The following is a 17,956-nucleotide window of genomic DNA, read 5'->3' on the forward strand; positions in this document are numbered from 1 at the left end:
GCCGAGCTCTTGCTGCTGGGCAAGGCAGACGTCTGCAGTTTGCAAGGGTGGTTGTGTATGGAAGTGGGGCACTCAGAGTTTGCAAACACAGGTGCCGGGACCAAAGCTCTGTGCAGCCCCCAGGCAACCTGCAGGACTGAGCACAGGCTCCTGCCTCTCGTGTCACAGAATCACAGCGTAGCTGAGGTCAGAAGGGAGCTCTAGAGATCATCTAGTTCAAGCTCCCTGCTTCTTGTGGGTTTTAATGCCCGGTTTTAATGCCATCCACTATCTGCTCTTGGGATTCTTGTGGGTTATTAGAGCAGCTCCAGCCTGGTCTTGCTATGCACTTTCAGTCCTGGAGCACTCCCCACTCATCGCAGAATCACAGAATGGTTGTGGTGGGAAGGGACCTCCGGAGATCATCTAGTGCACCCCCGCTTCTCAAGCAGATCACATAGAGCATATTGCCCAGGATTGCATCCCAATGGCTTTTGACTGTCTCCAAGGAAGGGGACTGCACAACTGCAGCAGTGCTCAGTCACCCTCACAGTAAAACATGTTTTTCCCAATGTTTAGATGGACCTTCCTGTGTTTCAGTTTGTACCCACTGCCTCTTGTCCTATCACTGGGTACTGCTGGAAGGAGTCAGGGCCCCTGCTCTTCACACCCTCCCTTCAGATACTTATACATATTGATAAGTATCTGACTGACTTTACCCTCAGTCTTCTCCAGGCTAAACAGGCCTGTCCCTCTGAGCCTTTCCTCATATGAGACATGCTGCAGTCCCCAGATCACCTTAGCAGCCCTTCGCAGACAGAACCCGCTGCAGTAGCTCCGCGTCTCTCTTGTATTGAGGACCCCATACTGGACACTGCACTCCAGATGTGGCCTCACCAGGCCTGAGCAGAGCGGGGAGGACCTGCCGGCAACACTCTTCCTAATGCACCCCAGGATCCCATTGGCCTTCTTGGCCACAAGGACACTCTGCTGGCTCATAGGCAACTATTTGTCCAGCAGGACCCCAAGTCCTCCATGGAGCTGCTCAGCTGCTCTCCAGTGTGTCACCCCCAGCCTGTCCTGCTGCATAATAATGCACTGCTGGAGTTACTCCTCCCCGGGTCCTGCTCTCTGCACTTCCCATTATTGAACATCATGATGTTCCTCTCTGCCCAGTTCTCCAGCCTTCCCTTCTCTGTGGGAAAACCCCAATGGATTTAGCTCTCTTTTGATGCTCTCACATACCTCTTCCTTCATGGAAGAGCAACCCCTTCCCTCATGCCCTCAGTTGCTCCTGTACCACCTCCCCACTGGTTCCCTCCCCACCAGCCAGTTCCTCACATACTTGTGACCCCCAGAGCCCAGCATTTAGTGACAGTCTGGCAAAAGCAACTAATGGGCCCACCCTGCCCAGTGCATCAGAGGAAGCCAAAAGGTGTTTTTCCTGAGGAGGCCCAGCAGGTCCAGCTGGCTAAAGGTAGCCACAGGATGATGCAATTGATGTAACTCCCATCCTGGTATCCCAGATGGAGATCTTGAAAACGGCCCCTTCCACTGCTACACTGCAGCTCTGCTGGCCAGCATGAACCTACCAACTGCCCCAGTAGCCGCTGAGAGGCCTGGCTGTGCTTGGAGGGAAAGCTGCCTTTGAGGACATGGAAGTCCCGAGGACATGCCCTGTAGCTCAGGGGAAGATAACGCTCTGCCAGGGGGCTGCAGTACAGGAGCCACATTTTTCTTAGTTCCCCTTGGCAGCTTCCTCCTCATACAAGCGAACGCTGGCAATGGTACCCCACAGCTGTGGGGGCTGATGGAGCTGCGGTGCCTGGGCTTCTCTCAAGGGGCTTCTTTGACCTTCCCCCAACCTTGGCCCCTACAACATGGCTTTCAGAGCTGTCATGTCCGTCCTTTGTGAAGGGATTATCGGCAGGTATCACCTGATCCCCAGAAGGAGACACATTTCCCCACGTGTTTTTGGCCTCTCCACAGAAGACAAGTCGAGTCTGGGCATTATGGGACACAGTGCAGTGCTGGTGTTCCGGAGAGCGGGAGCATCACTCAACCCAGTGAGGGGATCAGACGAGGGGTGATGGGACCTCCCTGGGTTCAGCTCTCTGAAACCTTCAGTCTCCATCTCCTGAGGAGCTGCTCTCCGTCATGGGGTTTTGGAAAGAGACTGAATGGAGGCATTGACATGTGCAAGAGCAAAAGAGAGTCCCAGAGTGGGACAGAAACCTCCCATGTGTAGCATGCCCCTGGGAGAGCACACAAACTTTTCCCCATCTGTTCTCCCCCTGACACATGGAGCAGCTAAAATTGCATGTTTAAATTCCAGAGATGGCAGGGTGAATCCCCACCTGTGCTAAATACTCCCCTGCCTCTGGGAGGGGGGAGACTGCGCCGGAGTCTTGCAGCAACTCATGCTGACTGAACTGCTAACTGCATAGCTGGATGGTGGGACAGGATGCGCGGTAGCCACCTCACCGGAGGTATGTGGAGGCCGATGACTCTTTTTCCTCAGGCCTGAAATGCTGGTGGTTGCTCAGGTCATGCCAGGATGCCTGCACCTTTGCGTCCACGTGGAGCCTGATAAACATCTAGCAGGTTTGCACACACCAGCTGGGAATGTACTAGCTCCTATCAGCAGGCATTTGCCTGCTTTTGATGAGCTGGATTTCTTAAATGCCTGGCACATTCATAGCAATATTAACTTGGTAGCCAAACATATTCCTTGCAAAGAGAGAGAACGTTTACATTAAGCACACCAAGAGGCAGCAACTCTTTCAGACTCAGCACTTTATGATATTTTCTGTTTCTTTGTTCCTTTTTACCTTAGGAAAAAGCTCCTAATGTCTTCTTTGTCTTTTTGACTGACGCTTGAGACTAAGCTGACATTTTCACAGATCTGTATGTCCCCAAGTTCTTTGTCCTGGTAATGGTTTTATTATAGCACTTATGCTGGCTTACATATAATGAAAGTTATTTTCTCCCATATAAAATACTGTTTTACTGTTCAGTCAGTCCATTTCACAAGATCCTTCTGCAATTTTCAGTGACCTAACTTTTGTGAATAATTTGTGCCCCACAATTGCAGTTTGAACGAGTTCATACAAGTTCACTTCTCTTGAGTCAGACAACCGATAAGAAAACTTTCCTTGTATCTCCAGCTTCTCTAAAGCAATATTTACTTGCTATCCTCAGTTACTAGTTAAAATATTGCCTTGTAAATGTTGTTAGAATTATAACTATAACCTATAACTTCTTTCCTATATTAATGATGCAAAGATCAATAATTCACCTAACTAATCTCAGCCTGTTTTAGTTAATAGAAACATTTCTATTGATTGCAGTAGGCTTGTGTCAAGCCCTACAGAGTATTTCTGACCCTTTGCTCCGCTCCACTGCAAATTATATTTGACATATACCTCTAACTATACAATCATTGCCCTTTTTCCTTATTGAAGTGAAATCCAGGTGAGGAGGTCTTGGTTCTTTGGCTTGTCATCGCATCCTGTCCTACACTGAGTGTGTGCAGAATGCTTCAGGATGAAGCAAAAGCTAAATATAGAGCCTACCCAGGAAGGGCAGGTCTCCACGGCACAAGGCACCAGTGCAGGGGCTGGGAACACTGCAGCCAATTGAAGGAGAGGAACTGGCTCACAGGTTGTTCACTCCATCTCACATCCTGTCTCTCGGTGCCAAGTATCAGGGACTTGGAGGAAGGTGAAAGAGCTCTTAGGGGACACTTAGACACCCGCTTGCCCAGAGGGGAACTTTCCTCCTGATTCAGCTGATGAGCAGTAGGTTTATGGCCTGAAAGTTGTAGACATTTCTATCTTACCTAATGTTATTACAGGTATACTTCTTATTCATGCTAACTGGCTGCATACTGCTTGCTTGGACTCATCATGATTTATGGCAGAGAAGAAGCAAAATGCATTGAGTAAAGCAGCTCATACTTCAGCTAAAGCCCTCAGACTTAGGTGACTTACAGCAGCTGATTTCCAATGACACATTTTACTGCCTCTGAGGAAAAATCAACAGAGTTTTACTGAAGACTCACTGACAGGATACAACTGCCGCCCCCCACAGCAGAGCTCCAACAGCTGCTGGTGCCTTCTCCCCCACCACTGAATTCTCTTACTATTTCCCCGCCTTGTTTCTTCTGTAACAAATATCTTCTAAACCTACGTTTTCTTCTGACTTTTTCAAACGCTCCTAAGTCACTGTGTCCGGGAGAGCACCCTGCATCACAGCACCAGTGCTCACCAGGAAGCTCCTGCAGCCGCGGACGTCCGTGCTGGAGCTCGCACAGGAACCAGAGGGGAGCACCCGGCGCTCTGCTCTGCCATGAGCCACAGAGAGAGGAAACCCCAGCGTTGTAATGCTGCTCTCTTGGCACCAAAACCATTGCCTCAGCACTCGTGCAGTGCCGCTCCACCTTCTCTTGACATTTGCCTTCTAAGCCCTTCTGGCCATTGAAATACAAATGGAAGTTTGCTTTTTCTCTTTGCAAACTGTGTTAATGCTTGGATGGATGTGAAGTAACACAAATATAAACCTGGCTCCTAGGCAGAACACAGATGCAGGTAATGCTTTTCCCTTCCTTTGGAGACTGTACAGGTTTTATGGAGGACGCAAGCTCAGAAATGGTGCCCAGAGCTACCTGCAAGCTTTTGCTCTTCTTCCTCTTGCTCCTGTCCTCTGGAGCAGCACAATCTAGATGATTGCTGGCATATTTTACAAGGGAAATTCTAGACAAAACTTCGCTCAGTCATGAACGGAGGCAAATGCCGTCTGTATTGGAGCCCCTAATAGCCCAGGACCATAGGAAATATGCAGCCTTTAATTACAAGTACCATTCGTTCCGGAGCATTGGCCCAGAGAGAGATGACTGCCCTTTTACAGCCAGACAGAACAAAGGCAGCTGTATTCAAATCAGTGAAATTTCTCAAGGGAATGAACCAATAAAACAAGACACATTTTGGCTCAGAGAACTATTATATGTAACTACCCAAAGGCTAGCTGGCAATTTAAAGGCCGCAATAGCTTCAGGCTTTTAGTAACTCTGTATAATGTGGTGTTTTTCCCTGGTTATTGGGTCAGCCTGGCTAACTTGCAGGTCAAAAGATGATTTAAGGGCTGATGCTTCAAGGGGCTGAGTTCTATCCCGAGACAAAGCATGAAGCACCTTATCAGAGCCTGCATCTTGCTGGATTAGGTCCAACTGCAAAAATCCTAATCCTGAAATGCTACGTTCTCAATTCTACTAAGAGCCTGAAGAGTTAAAGTTATTAACTGCCTTCGAAAAAAATGCATTAGAAATAAATATGCTTTAGGATAAACCTATTAAATGGATAAAAATGCCATTACCACTGGTGAAATATGATTTCGTGACCTTTTAAATAAATACGCCTGCTATGCACCAAATTATGTCACATAATAAGCTTTATACATGATAAAGTCATGCAGTAGGTCTCAGTCTTCAGGCATTCAATGAAATATCACTAGCCATAAAGGGCTTCTGAAATGTTACACTAAAGAAAATTGCTTCCAGCTATAAAAACTTAACCATTAAAACAAACGTAGTTTCTCTGATAAAGTTCTGTGCAAGATATTGGTAGTAAAGAGTCAAATCTTGTTAGAAACAAACTGTAGGTACTCAAACCATTTTGCAAATACACAACCCCATCTTAAAATAACATGAATTCCAGATAAATCTGGAATAATTCCATTAAAAGCAGTGGGGTTACAATCATGCAAGCCCGATGTAAGATGAAAATTATGCTAATAGAGTCTTAGAATTATGTTTGTGGGATATCTCTGGTATTTGATTTTCCAAACATTGCGGCGGGTCCAAACTAATCTACACTTGTAATTCTGGCACTTGTGCAAGCAGTGGGAATGTGAACACATCTGGCTAATCTTTCTGCCCTGAGTCTCAGGCCTGCCTGTGTTATGCCTCGGTGGCCTTGCCCAGATTACTCTTGACACAACGATATGCCTATTAAGGGACCAGCCATATTTGATGTGATGGGAACACAGAGCTGGATTTTTTCAGCCTAGTGAATGAAGGGTGACATGTATTTCCTCAGATCTATCCACCAGCTTCACATGCAGCAAAACTGGCTCCCTCCGGTGAGCCAGAGAGAAGACCTTTCTGGTCTAAAGTATTCTCCGAGGCCTTGTGAATATTCTGTCAGTTGTTCAAGGGATCCCGGGTGTCCCAACAAAACCTCCTGGTGGGGCATTTAGAGATGTAATAAAATCATCACAGTCACTTCATCTGTTTTTACATGAACACCTGAAAATGCATGGAATGCCCAGCTAGGATCGAACACACAGCTCCAAGATTCAAAATATTGTTGGCGTTCACTGCCACAACCATCCCCTCCAAAAGGGAATATCAAATAACACTTTGGATGTTAACAAAGACTGTTGCATTTCAAGGTTTGTATTTCTCACCATCAGTGAATTTATTCAACGTTGTTTGAGGTAACACAATCAAGCAAAAGAACATTCTTCCATTTCTCCTGGCCTGGGACAAGGCAAAGGCTTCTCCGAAGACAGGAAGGATCTTGATTAAAACCCTGGCAATTTTCACCAACACTCCAATACAAACATTTTCAGCAGGAGCATTGAAAAAGACATGGCAAAATGCAAGCATAGAGAAGAAGCCGAGAGCACCAGGCTCCAAGCGAGCAAAAGCTTCCTTCTCTGAACCTCAGCCACTCCTTGTGCAAAGAAACAGGCGTGTTCGGCACAAGCAGTGTTAGTGCCTTCACCAACCAGACAGATACACCATTTTAAGTGCAATTTAAGCAGCACCACCACAAAGGAATGTGGGGGCATCATGAGGCCACCAGTGAAACGTTATTTTCTCTTCCTGAAGAGCTGTAGCACCATGTCCAATAATAGGCCTGCATTCAGCAAGAGCTCAGCTGCATCCTGCCATGCCTCCAGACACTTGCCATTTTGTGTTACTGCAGTTCCTCAAAAACAGTCAGCTATGAGCAGAAATCTAGTACCGAAGGCCCAAGGTAGCCAGTTTTATCAGTGGCCAAGGACAGTGGCTCGTTACATAATGCTGCCAAGCCACTGATAGAGCAGTCCTGAGCGTCGCAGCTTTGCTCTGACTCACCTGCAAAGTGTCTGGCTCCATGAGCTTCCAGGAGCAGACCATCAAAACAGGTTGTATTTCCACTTCCAATTTTGAGTTACAGGAGGCACCTGTGAGTCAGGGGAGCCATTTTCCCCTCATGCGCCTCACGCTCCACCCCGTGCCCAGGCCCAGCGTGCGCTCGTGCACAGCCAGAAGCTCCGTGGGAGGCACCAGCAGCTGTGGCTGCCGCGGCCTCCGCTGCCCGGGCTGAGATCCACGTGCAGTCCCTGAACGTGACAGCCCCAACGCCCGCTGCAGCGTGAGGGAATCCGTACGCTGCTGCTGAGGGCCTCGGAGGTGGCAAACAAGGAGCTGGACTCTGTGTAGTCATTGAGCTCCTTCTCCAAATACCCTTTAACAACTCCATCCCAAAGGGATACCGTGTCGGTTAGACTTCCAGACTGGCCCAGCACCCACCCAGCTCTTGTGGGGACCCGCTACAGTCGCCAGAGTGGGGCCTGCAGCAGCTCACACTTTTGTTTCTTTCAAGTCTTACTCTCATCCAGGATCGTAGATCTCAGAGGGACACTCCACATCGGGTCTATCTAGCCTTGAGTTAGGAAATCTCCTGCGTCAAAGCTGCTCGGCTTAGACCTCCTGCTCCCCCCTTCTTCTCCCCTTGGTGCCTGGCGTGCAGGTGGAGCCTGCTGTGCCGACAACACAGGGGCACACAAAGTTGAGAAGTGCCTTTTTTTTTTTTCTTTAAAAAACAAAACTGAACAATTACAACCTTGTCAATCTCCATCATACTAGGGAAAAAAATGAAAAAAGGAAAAGAACTGAGTCAGCAGCAAGCACCGCCCTGTTGCTCAGGGCTGTAATGAAACCAGCAGAACCAAGATTGGGCAATTCAGGCTGGCTGACACGTGCTGAAGAGAGCGAAGCTCGAGTCACGCCGGGCCAGGCTCCCCAGCCGCTGCAGGATGGAAGGCGACCGCTTCTCTGGGTCTCCCTCCTCGCCTTGCCCCTGGGCTTCTGCCCTCCCTGCTGTTACAAGCTGCACCTCGCCATCCCATGCTCAAACATGGGCTCTGAAAGCACCTCGCCACCCCATGGTTGAACTACAAGGCCATTCCTGGGACTTTAGGACAATTAGAGGAAGCTGCAAAAACATCCAGTTTCAGTGATCGTTCTAACCTGGACCAAATCCCAGTTCTGCAGTTCATTTCTGCACAGTCACAATGTGACTAAATAATTAATTATTCAGGCTAAAAAAAAAAAAAAAAAACACCATCACAATCTATTTCCTTATTTTTGAGTTATATTTCTTAAAGAAGTCAAATTTTTTGAGTGTTGCCAGAATGGCACGTAGGCAAGATTGTTTCTTAGATAGGTGTTTTAAAGTTTTCAGCCCTGACCATCACTGGAGAAAACTGATCTTCTATATTAAATAATTTTATGATTTTTGCATTTTCATTTAACCAGCCAATGAACATAATACCTATAGCAGTTTTTCATTTAGCTGCAGGACCTCAAAAAATGTTTCATTCGTTCACAGTAGCTTGCCTTCTTTTCCTTTTTTCCCTTCTCAACAATATAAATAATAAATCTAAGAATTAGGTTTCCAGTGTAACCCTTCACACTAATTAATTAATTATTTTTTGTTTCCCACAGAGAGACTGAAACTATTGCTTAAATTCGCTGTTTGGATGAAACAGGACTTTAAACCCAAGCAGCAAGTGTAATCTTTTTTTTTTTCTATCATTCATAAAGAGCAGTTATCAGCTTTCCCATAGAAATTAGGCAACATGAAAAAATGGGTATCTCACTATCAATTCACATGGATTTTTAGTCTCTTTCTACTAAGAATAGACATCTCAGCACCTACCAGAAATAAAATTACCTACATTAAATGAAAATCAGATTGTGCAAAATCAACAGGATCAATTGATTTACATATTTTACTCTTATAAATAATCAATTGGGAAAGTTCCTTCTACATCCACTCTTCTTCCTAATTTTAGAGGTATTATCTACTTTGCCTCTATTCTTTTTTTTACTGAGTACAGATGAACCATATTTTGTGGCATTCCCTATCAAAAAAGATAACCCAAAGCTCATCTATGCAGTGGATTTATACTAGTTAAGTAACTCTCTATCTAAATTCTTCAGGCTAGTAATGAAACCTGCAAGAAAGGCAGGGAGATCCTAACAGCGGATGAGCCAAATTACTTTGATTCCTGTACGAGGAAAGGGTGCAAATAATTGCTTGTTAGTCACAGAAAAGCTATGCTGGGAGAAAAATGTTTGTGTGCATAAATGAATGAGTGAACACTGCACTAATAAGCGACTTCCTATACTTAGTGCATGAGCTCTTCAGGGATGGGGACGCATTTTTGTTCTGTGATTGAGCACAGTACAGGGCATAAGAGATCTTAATTTCTGTCTGCTGCACTGGCTACTGGCGTGCAGCCTCTTTACAGGGTCTGGGAATGGGAGGACTCGAGCAAACGCAGCGTCCCAGCAGCGCGTTACACAGCACACCCTTCGCAGAGGCGCGTTAGGTGCAGCGCAGACACCCTCTAGGTTTACCCGGGTTGCGGATTAATGTTCCTGCAGCCACACCGGGCTAATTCAACGGCAAAACAGCTCCAGTGAGGCCAAGTTTATAACCCAGGGACTGCACTGTGCCCAGGGGCTAAGCAGTGCCCCAAATCCTTTCTTTCCCCCTTTGATTTGCTCTTTTTCTCCTCAGCGCGCCTCTCGTCTCTTCTGTTTCCAAGAGAATGTCTCACCTTGAACACAAGCAGCCCGCTCGGGTCTGCACCGATGCCTCTACAGCCCTTTCAGAGCCCTGCACAGGCTGCGCAACCCTTGAGCAGCCAGCTCGGGGCCAGCGTATTAACCGTAAGTATTTTTTAACCTTTAGTACCTTTAGTAGAAGGCAACGTGGTCAGACCTGAGCAGGCTCTGAGGGTCTGACCCGAGAGAGCTCCAAGGCAGCACAGATCTTACCATGCTTAAACCGATCACTCATCTGCTCACACGTGAGCCAGTGTCCTGCATGGTACAGCAACTCTCCATTTCCCTGCATGATGGAGAGTTTACAGTACTTAGTGCTATTAAACATCATCTTTATTACATAAAAGCCTTTAATTATATGACTAAATATCAATTGATAATGAGGAAAAGAATGTGCTGTCAAATTTTTTGGCAGCAACGAAGGGCCCAGAACTGGGTTCCAAACCTGGCTTTCCAGAGGCCTCTGCCGGTGTGTTGGGTAAGAACACGACAGCCACAAAATTAAATGTTGCATCAGAAACGTAGCTCAATCACTTCCTACCTTTAGAGAGATAGCCCTTGCAACCTATACATCCCACGTGTAATTATTAAATCAAGGCTGATTCAGAACCTTGACATAGGAGGTTACAAACAACAAAGAGACTCTCTGTCCTTTTACAGACCTATAGACTTCAAGCACTCACTTAAAAAGGATTGGCTCCAGAAGCTGGTGCTTATTTAAAACACCAGAAAATATTCATCAGTTCATACCCGATTTGCTTTGTTTGGGCTATGATTGTGTTTCCAGTGATCTAGGTCTTTCAGCTTGATACTCTCAGAACTACCTTTATCGGTGTTGTGAAAGAAAAGAGCTGTGCTAGGATAGAGAGGGTTTTACCCATTTTGGGGAATAAGCAGATAAAAGGCTAGGATATCAGCCTATTTTTAGAGACCAGCTTTTTGATCATTAGCTAGCTAGATGGATGGGACTGCTTACTTGCTCTCGCTTTTTTACTGGGTCAAGGCTATTGAACAGCGGCTGCATTGCAAGGACAACGATAAGGGTAAATCTCGGTATCGCTCGCGCCGCGCCAGCGCCCCGCGCGGCAGCCAGGCCCTGGCGCCCACCCAGCTGCAGGGAGGCTGCAGGGCGCTGCCACCCTCCTGCGCAGCAGAACAGCTCCCGTGCTTAGGAGGCGCCAAAATCAACTAATTGCCCTCCCCGCTGATTAGCATGGCCTGTACTATTCGGCTTGCTCAGTACTGCCGAGTAATGAGCACATCTATTAGCAACATGGAAGGCAGCTCATGACTTGCTTATTCAAAGAACATTTGCTAATTTACACAATCTGTTTTTACGCATCCTACCCGTTGGGAGGACAGAATTAGGTTTGAACGGTGGCCGAATGCTTGTCAGGCCCTCATCTTCTACCAAATGCTAAGTGATTAATCTACGTAATTTGCACACACATGTATGTAAATCCATAATGTAATAAAAGGTTACAGTCAACTACTTCTGACAGCAACTGCCAGTCTGAAATAAGCTGTTCCCATAAACTCCAGAGAAATGTGGCTGTAACTGGGATACTCCTGGCTGACCTTGAAAGGACCAGGTAGCTTCTCTTGATTATTTTTAAAACATGTCTGTTCAGGCTGATAAATACGTAGTCTCACGCGCAGACAAGCAGAATAGGTGCCCTGGAAACTGAAAACCAGATTCCTTGGTCTCTAATACATTTCACAAGTGGAATTGCTGCTGCCTCCCCTTCCTCATGGGCTGGAGCTTAACATCTGCGTCACAGGAGATCCTTGGTGGAACTCAAATCATGGCCTCTCCCACTGCAACTACTAACAGATCTCAGGTAATTGATTTTCAACAAAATTCATCATACACAAACAGATTTGCGATCTATTAACTTGCCCCAAAGGCTAAAAATCAACTGGAAAGATACCACAAAACTTCTTTATAAACTTCTCTATAGGCCAGGCATCTCAAGCACACAACTCTAAACCTTAGTTTTCCCTTTTAAAAAAAGCAAGCTTTAATAAAAGGGGTGGGGAGGAGCAGAAAATCTGCCTTTGCTCTTCACGCAAATCCACTGCAATTCATCCTCCTTTCAGCCCCAGAACACAAAACTTAGCACTTAGTGTGCTTTAAAACATAGTGTGAGACACGTCCTGGGTGAGAACATGCTGCTTTTAAGGCAACCCAATTTCCTGGAGACTTGAGAGGAGCCCTATCTAAGAGTTCCCCCTGAAACAAATACCACCTCTTTCAAATTACTTAACTGGCCTGATAGAGAATAACACGGTATTTATGTTCATCAATAGATTTCAAAGAACTTTGAAGGGGACTAGCTCCTTGAAAGCTAGAAAAGCTCCAGGAAATCTCAATCAAGTTTCACCAAAGACAAGCCAATCTCTGCCCTCCCCAGGGAGGTTTTGACTATGGCAACTGACACAGCCTCAGTGCTGGTGGTTCCATCACCCACCACCATCCTTGCCTCCTTGCTAGCAAGCGCCCTGGAGAGCTTAGGTCAGCACAGGCTGCTGACTGCCAACCTCAAGGCTGTCACCTTTAAAAATGGATGCGTCTGCACCATTTAAGCCCTTGAAAGCCCAGAAGGGGAGCAGCAGCCCCCTCTCTGCTCTCTTGCCTTCTGTGCTTGAGGGGAGATCTTGTTCACGGAGTCTGCACTCGGGACCCTCCAATCCCTGCCCTACATCAAAGCACAGGCTGCTTTCAAAACCAACTCCACTTCCTTATGGAAAAGGTGGCAAAAAATATTTTAAAAACCATTTTTAAAAATGATCTTCCTTATTCAAAAGAGTCAGTAGCATTTAACAAAGCCACAGAAGAATCCTTGGATTTTTTTTTTCTCCTGACTCAGCCAAAACACGGTATGGAAGGAATGCCTGCAAGAACCTTATTGATGTGTACTTCCCAACTTGAACGTGCTGCCAAAAAGCTTTGTCCTTTAGACCTTCAATGAAGCAGCCAAATAAGCTCTTCTGTTTTTTCAGTCACATGGCAAGTCTTGGATATTTCAGTCCCTGCGCCTTTTCCTTTTCCTAAACCTGCCCGCCCCGCTGGAGCCCTTTGGAGGCCCTCTGTTCATGCCTTTCCTGCTGCCATCCTTGCAGGCTGCTATGAAACCCACGGAGCCTAGAACTGTGCAGCTTGCTCTACCAGAAGAGGCAGTTACTCCACTCTCAGCATGTCATTTGAGCAAACTCTGTAGCGAAAGGTCACAGGGCATTTTACAAAAATGCACCTTAAAACACCTTGTAACTGCCAGTTATCCAAATTCGGATTTCCACCATCTACCTGTGCAGCATAAACCTGAATGTGGCTGAGGAGCCTGTAACACCACAGAGAAGTTCTCTAGTCCTTTCAGGAACATCTAAGAGACTCTTGTTACCATTATAAAGTGAACAGCTTGAAACCCTACCTAAATGAAATACTCTATGGTAAATATCTCGGCATACAACCTAAAGCATTGCATGGTCCCTATTTAAAAACTATATACTTTACTGATCATGAAGTTTAATGAATTATCTTAGCTTTCTGCTTAGCTTATCTTAGCTATCTACCTTTGCAGACACAGGCTCAAGAGCTGCTTTCACAGTGAAGAACATACCAAAAGACAGAACTTGGAAATAAAACTGTCATTATCATTTAATTAGCTATAAAAGCTAGCACTTTCAATTTACATCTCATTGCACAAGATCGAAGCTGGCCTTCAGCGTAAGCACAGGACAGAGACGCCCATGTGTAGAAAGTGAGAAAGTATCCTCCTACCAACAGGAGGAGGATGAGGTCTAGCCATTGAATTTTCAATTCAAACTTTCAGCCTTAGTAAGAGTGAAAAAAAAAATCATCACAGAACTCTGCTTGGGGCCTGGCCCTCCCCAGCTACCAAGTAACGTTTTTAACCACCTCTCGAGATACGGAGGCAGCTGAACGAACCGCGCGCTTCTCCAAGCGCGCAAAGAAGCAGCAGAAGCCCTTGTTAAAGTGGACAGCCCGCACAAGCTTTATTGGGTGGCTACCGCGGCGCGGCTCAGCGGTAGCGGTGCAGCTGCAGGGTGTTGCGTCTCCGCCAGGCCGCGCGGCGCGAGCCGCCGATGGTGTGGTGGAACTTGTGGCCCTTGCCCAGGCCGCGGCTCTTGCGCCCGGCCGACGTGAGCCCGCGCATCTCCCGGTGCTTGTGGACTGGCTTGGTGATCCACTGCGTGTCGGGATTGCGCCGGATGGCCTTGTGGAAGGGATCGATGAGGATCACTTCGAAAAATTTGTACGTGGAGTCTTCACCCACCCAGTAGGAGTTCAAGACTCTCAGGGCCCCACAGTGACGGCCAGCACGTTCCTGTGGAAAAAAGTATAATCAAACATCTACAGAATCATGGAAGCAGGGGCAGTTTTCACACAGAAGGACGTAAACCAATCTTTTGTGGGAAACTATGAAATACTGATCAATTTGAAAATATAAAGCTAGAGGAAAGAAAAACATTTCTGTAGAGAATAAGCCAGCTTTGATAGGAGAAAGAGCTGATGTAACAGGTTCCCCTGTTTGTTCCTCTGCTATTAGTATTTGCTATTCCTATCCTCAGTTATAACTGGAAAGAAGTGGAATTGGTTTAGCAAACAAAAATTAAAGTAGGAAGTATCAATTCCGTAACAATTCTTGTCTCTTTTGTCAAAAATATTAATTTCAGGGCTAAATACTGCAAGTCCACCCAGCCATAGGACTTGATCATCGTGGTAAGGTATGAACCAAGAGATCCTATCCATCCTCCATCCCACTGCAACCCAACCCACTTCTACAGTTTTTCACTAAGTTAAGACTATTTCCTCCACACAAAATTATAATTCGAGTCCTTGGATCACTCTAGCATGTGGGCACATCACATATATTAAGCATTAAACATCAACTGCTTTTAACTAGCTTTTTTGGATGGAGATGACTGCTACTATCACAGTTTTATATTTTTCTAATATTTTTATCTGAAAAGTAGAAATCCTGCAGTAAAGAGCAATTCTGAGATTCAGAAAGTTTAAGACCAAAACTGAGGGTCAATAACATCCTCCACAGGCAGAGCTATGGCCAAAAGAGACTCTGCATTAGCCACCAGTTATCTGGAACACCACATACTAAGAGCACGTGATTCTGTGTTTTCAGTGCTCAAGACATTTTTATCTTTAAAACAAATATGAGTGATTATTTTAATTAACATGTCCCATTTATTATTTTAAATAAGCCCCACATGCAATCTGCTGAGGCTCTATGCCATAACACATGCCAAAGACATCACTAACACAGGGCAGCAAAGTCTGAAGCCTGCTTAAAAGGAGAATTTTCCCAAGTTTTGGAAACAGAAAAGCCTTCTATTGAAGGACATAAGGGCAATGAGTAGTCCCTAACATTTCACGATGTACTCATCTGCAGACTGAAAAGAGACACAAAATTAACCTAACCCATGGGAAGGAATAAAATACTTTTCCACAGGCAAGAACTACGCCTTTTCAACTCCACTACTACTGTGACATTATGAAATTTAGCTAAGGTCTCATCTAATAAAAGTTTTCATTTTCAATATTCTAGCCTATAAAAAACACTATACATAAAGGTTATACCACTGATATTTGAGCTCTTGAGGTACCACGGCTTTTATAACAGGCCAGGGATCTTCTGGCACTAGCCTTTAACTTCAGAGCCTGCAAACTAGCCAAGTATATTGTACAACACTACTGCTATAAAACCAGGTGCTAATGAATTTAGAGTTCAGATGAGTTACTGCCCTTCGAAGGGATCATTATCTAAAGCTAGTAATACAAAAACACAGGCTAAGAAACCCCATTTATTTATTAAAGATCTTACAGCCTGTTAAGATCTTTTTCCTATGCTGTATCAATCTTCTGCACCTCATTATATGGCCCATGCTGAGTTCACTTCACACATGTAGCCTTTCTTCTTGGAAAGCTGAGCTGCTCTTCAATGGTAGTGCTACAACTCTCCAGAAAACTAAGACTGAAAACATGCTTTACATGCACACTGGAACTGCCATGTTACTACAGAAATTCAGCACGAGGGATGATTACTTTGAACTACGAAAAGTCATGACTGAATTCAGACACCTTAATGTATCTGAATTTTGACTTCTCATGCCTCTTATATCTCTCCACATTCTCTTATTTCGCATCTTATACTAGCTATGCATCTATTTTTCGTTACACCTACTGTGTCACACTTTAGATAAACATACACCAGAAACTTCCACAAGCCACATAAGGAATACTCTTATTCCCCTCTCATCTTTATAAGGATTTTTTTTTCCACTGTTCCTAGCTCAGCTTTTTAAACACATTTCAGTGCTTTCCTGATACCACTATTTAAGTTTTTCTACCTAGCACATTAACTGGTAACTTTTTGCCTGAGTATCTTCCATTTTAGCAAGCGAGACCTTCCTTCTCCCAGGTTTCTGAGCAGTAACAAAGCAGTCACCTCTGCCACAGACTGAAGGCTCCGGGCGAACTTCAGCTGGTTAACGCCGTGGTGCACAGGTTTGCCGTAGGTGGCACCTTTGGGGACGGGGCGCTTACGGCCCCCACGGCGAACACGGACGCGGTAGATAACGTAACCTGCAAGACAGGGAGGAGAAGGGGATGATTACAGCAAAGGCCATCTTGATGTCCGTGTTGCATTTCCCAGCTCAAATGCTACAAAGAGTATTATATCAGTCTTCAAAATCTACACCTGGGGGTGCCTGGTACAGATGCTTTTTTTTCTTCCAATATAACAGAATTATAGACATGATTTATTGTTGTGGTTTCACTTCCAAAACCAGTTATATGACATCTCTGCATGAGGCAGTTCTAAATATACTAACGACCACATCTAAAATCCCACATTCTGATGGGCAGTCTTACTGATAAAGCACCAGCCATCCATAAACTCTGCCAAAATCTGAACTGACCGGTGAAGATGAGGAAACCAGGCCAACTTCACAAACACGAACGTAAGCTTAGAGTCTTAATTTTGTGTTGTCACGGTAGACAAACCTCCTGCTTCAAAGGTTTAAGTCGCAGAGGGAGGTCCACTTTCCCTCAGTCTGTTTCACTGACCAGGAACTCTGCTCTAATGACAATCCAATGACAATCCCCTTTTGTTTGAGCACGGGCAGCTTCAATAACTCATGGTAACACCTGGCCTGAGGAAGAACTCCCTGCCCTCTTCAAGCCTAGCGCATCTGGTACTCTGCATATTCAAAGCAGTGGTCGACTTGGCAGTAATAAAAGCATAAGAACTAAATGCAAAGGCCCTTTGCTCTCCCTGTGCCAAGAGGGGCAGAGAGCGTGAATTCAGAGATCATCATGAGAAGCTGCTTTGGGCTGCAGGCAGCACTACCAGCTTAACTGCTTTACAACATTATAAACCTCATTTCGCCCAGGACACCTCACACTTCTGGAGGTCGCCACGCTGCGCTACCGAGCGCCGTTTACGGAAGGAGCCGCCACGGGCCGTTACCTTGCTTGGCCTTGTAGCCGAGGCGCCGCGCCTTGTCGGGCCGCGTGGGCCGCGGCGCGCGGTGCAGGGCCGAGAGCTGCCGGTACTGCCAGCAGCGCACGCGGAGCAGGAAGCGCATCACATCCGACTGCTTCTTCCTCCACAGCTCCTGGATGTACTTGTACGCGCCCATTCTCGCCTACCTGCGGCACCGAGAGGCGCGTGAGACCCGCGCGGTGCCCGACCCCGAGCAGCTCCCAGCGCAGAGCCCCGCGGGGAGGCGCGGCCCGGCCGCCCCCCGCAGCCCCGCCCGCGCAGCGCGGCCATCTCCCTCCCCGAGGCCCTCGACGGGAGTCCGGGAGGCGGCGACGCGGCCGAGGCGGCGACGCGCCCGCCGATGGGGCCTGATGGGGCCCGATGGGGCCGGATGGTGGCCAAGGCCCGGCGCCGCCGCGGCCCTCACCTGATGGCGACCCACGCCGGAAAGGAAGAAGGGCGCCTCCCAGCAGCCCGCGCGGCCGCCCCGCGCTTCCGGCGCGCGCCCCGGGGCCCCCTGGGTAGTGTAGTCCTCGCTCGGGCAGGCGGG

General features: G+C 46.6%; 1 protein-coding gene across 1 annotated transcript; it reads right to left on the reverse strand.

Moving 5' to 3' along the window:
• Positions 1 to 13,872: 13,872 nt before the first annotated feature.
• RPL15 (ribosomal protein L15) lies at positions 13,873 to 17,592 on the reverse strand. Its single transcript, XM_088521167.1, has 3 exons — positions 17,392 to 17,592; positions 16,369 to 16,505; positions 13,873 to 14,232 (listed from the first exon to the last, which is right to left on the reverse strand). Exons 1-3 carry the CDS (start codon positions 17,561 to 17,563, stop codon positions 13,927 to 13,929), a joined length of 615 nt encoding a protein of 204 aa, XP_088377293.1. The 5' UTR covers positions 17,564 to 17,592; the 3' UTR covers positions 13,873 to 13,926.
• Between the last annotated feature and the right edge of the window lie 364 nt (positions 17,593 to 17,956).

Source organism: Tinamus guttatus, unplaced genomic scaffold, assembly GCF_059628265.1.
Source record: "Tinamus guttatus ecotype Peru unplaced genomic scaffold, ASM5962826v1 Tinamus_guttatus_pri_ptg000115l, whole genome shotgun sequence".
In the NCBI taxonomy this organism is placed as follows: Eukaryota; Metazoa; Chordata; class Aves; order Tinamiformes; family Tinamidae; genus Tinamus; species Tinamus guttatus.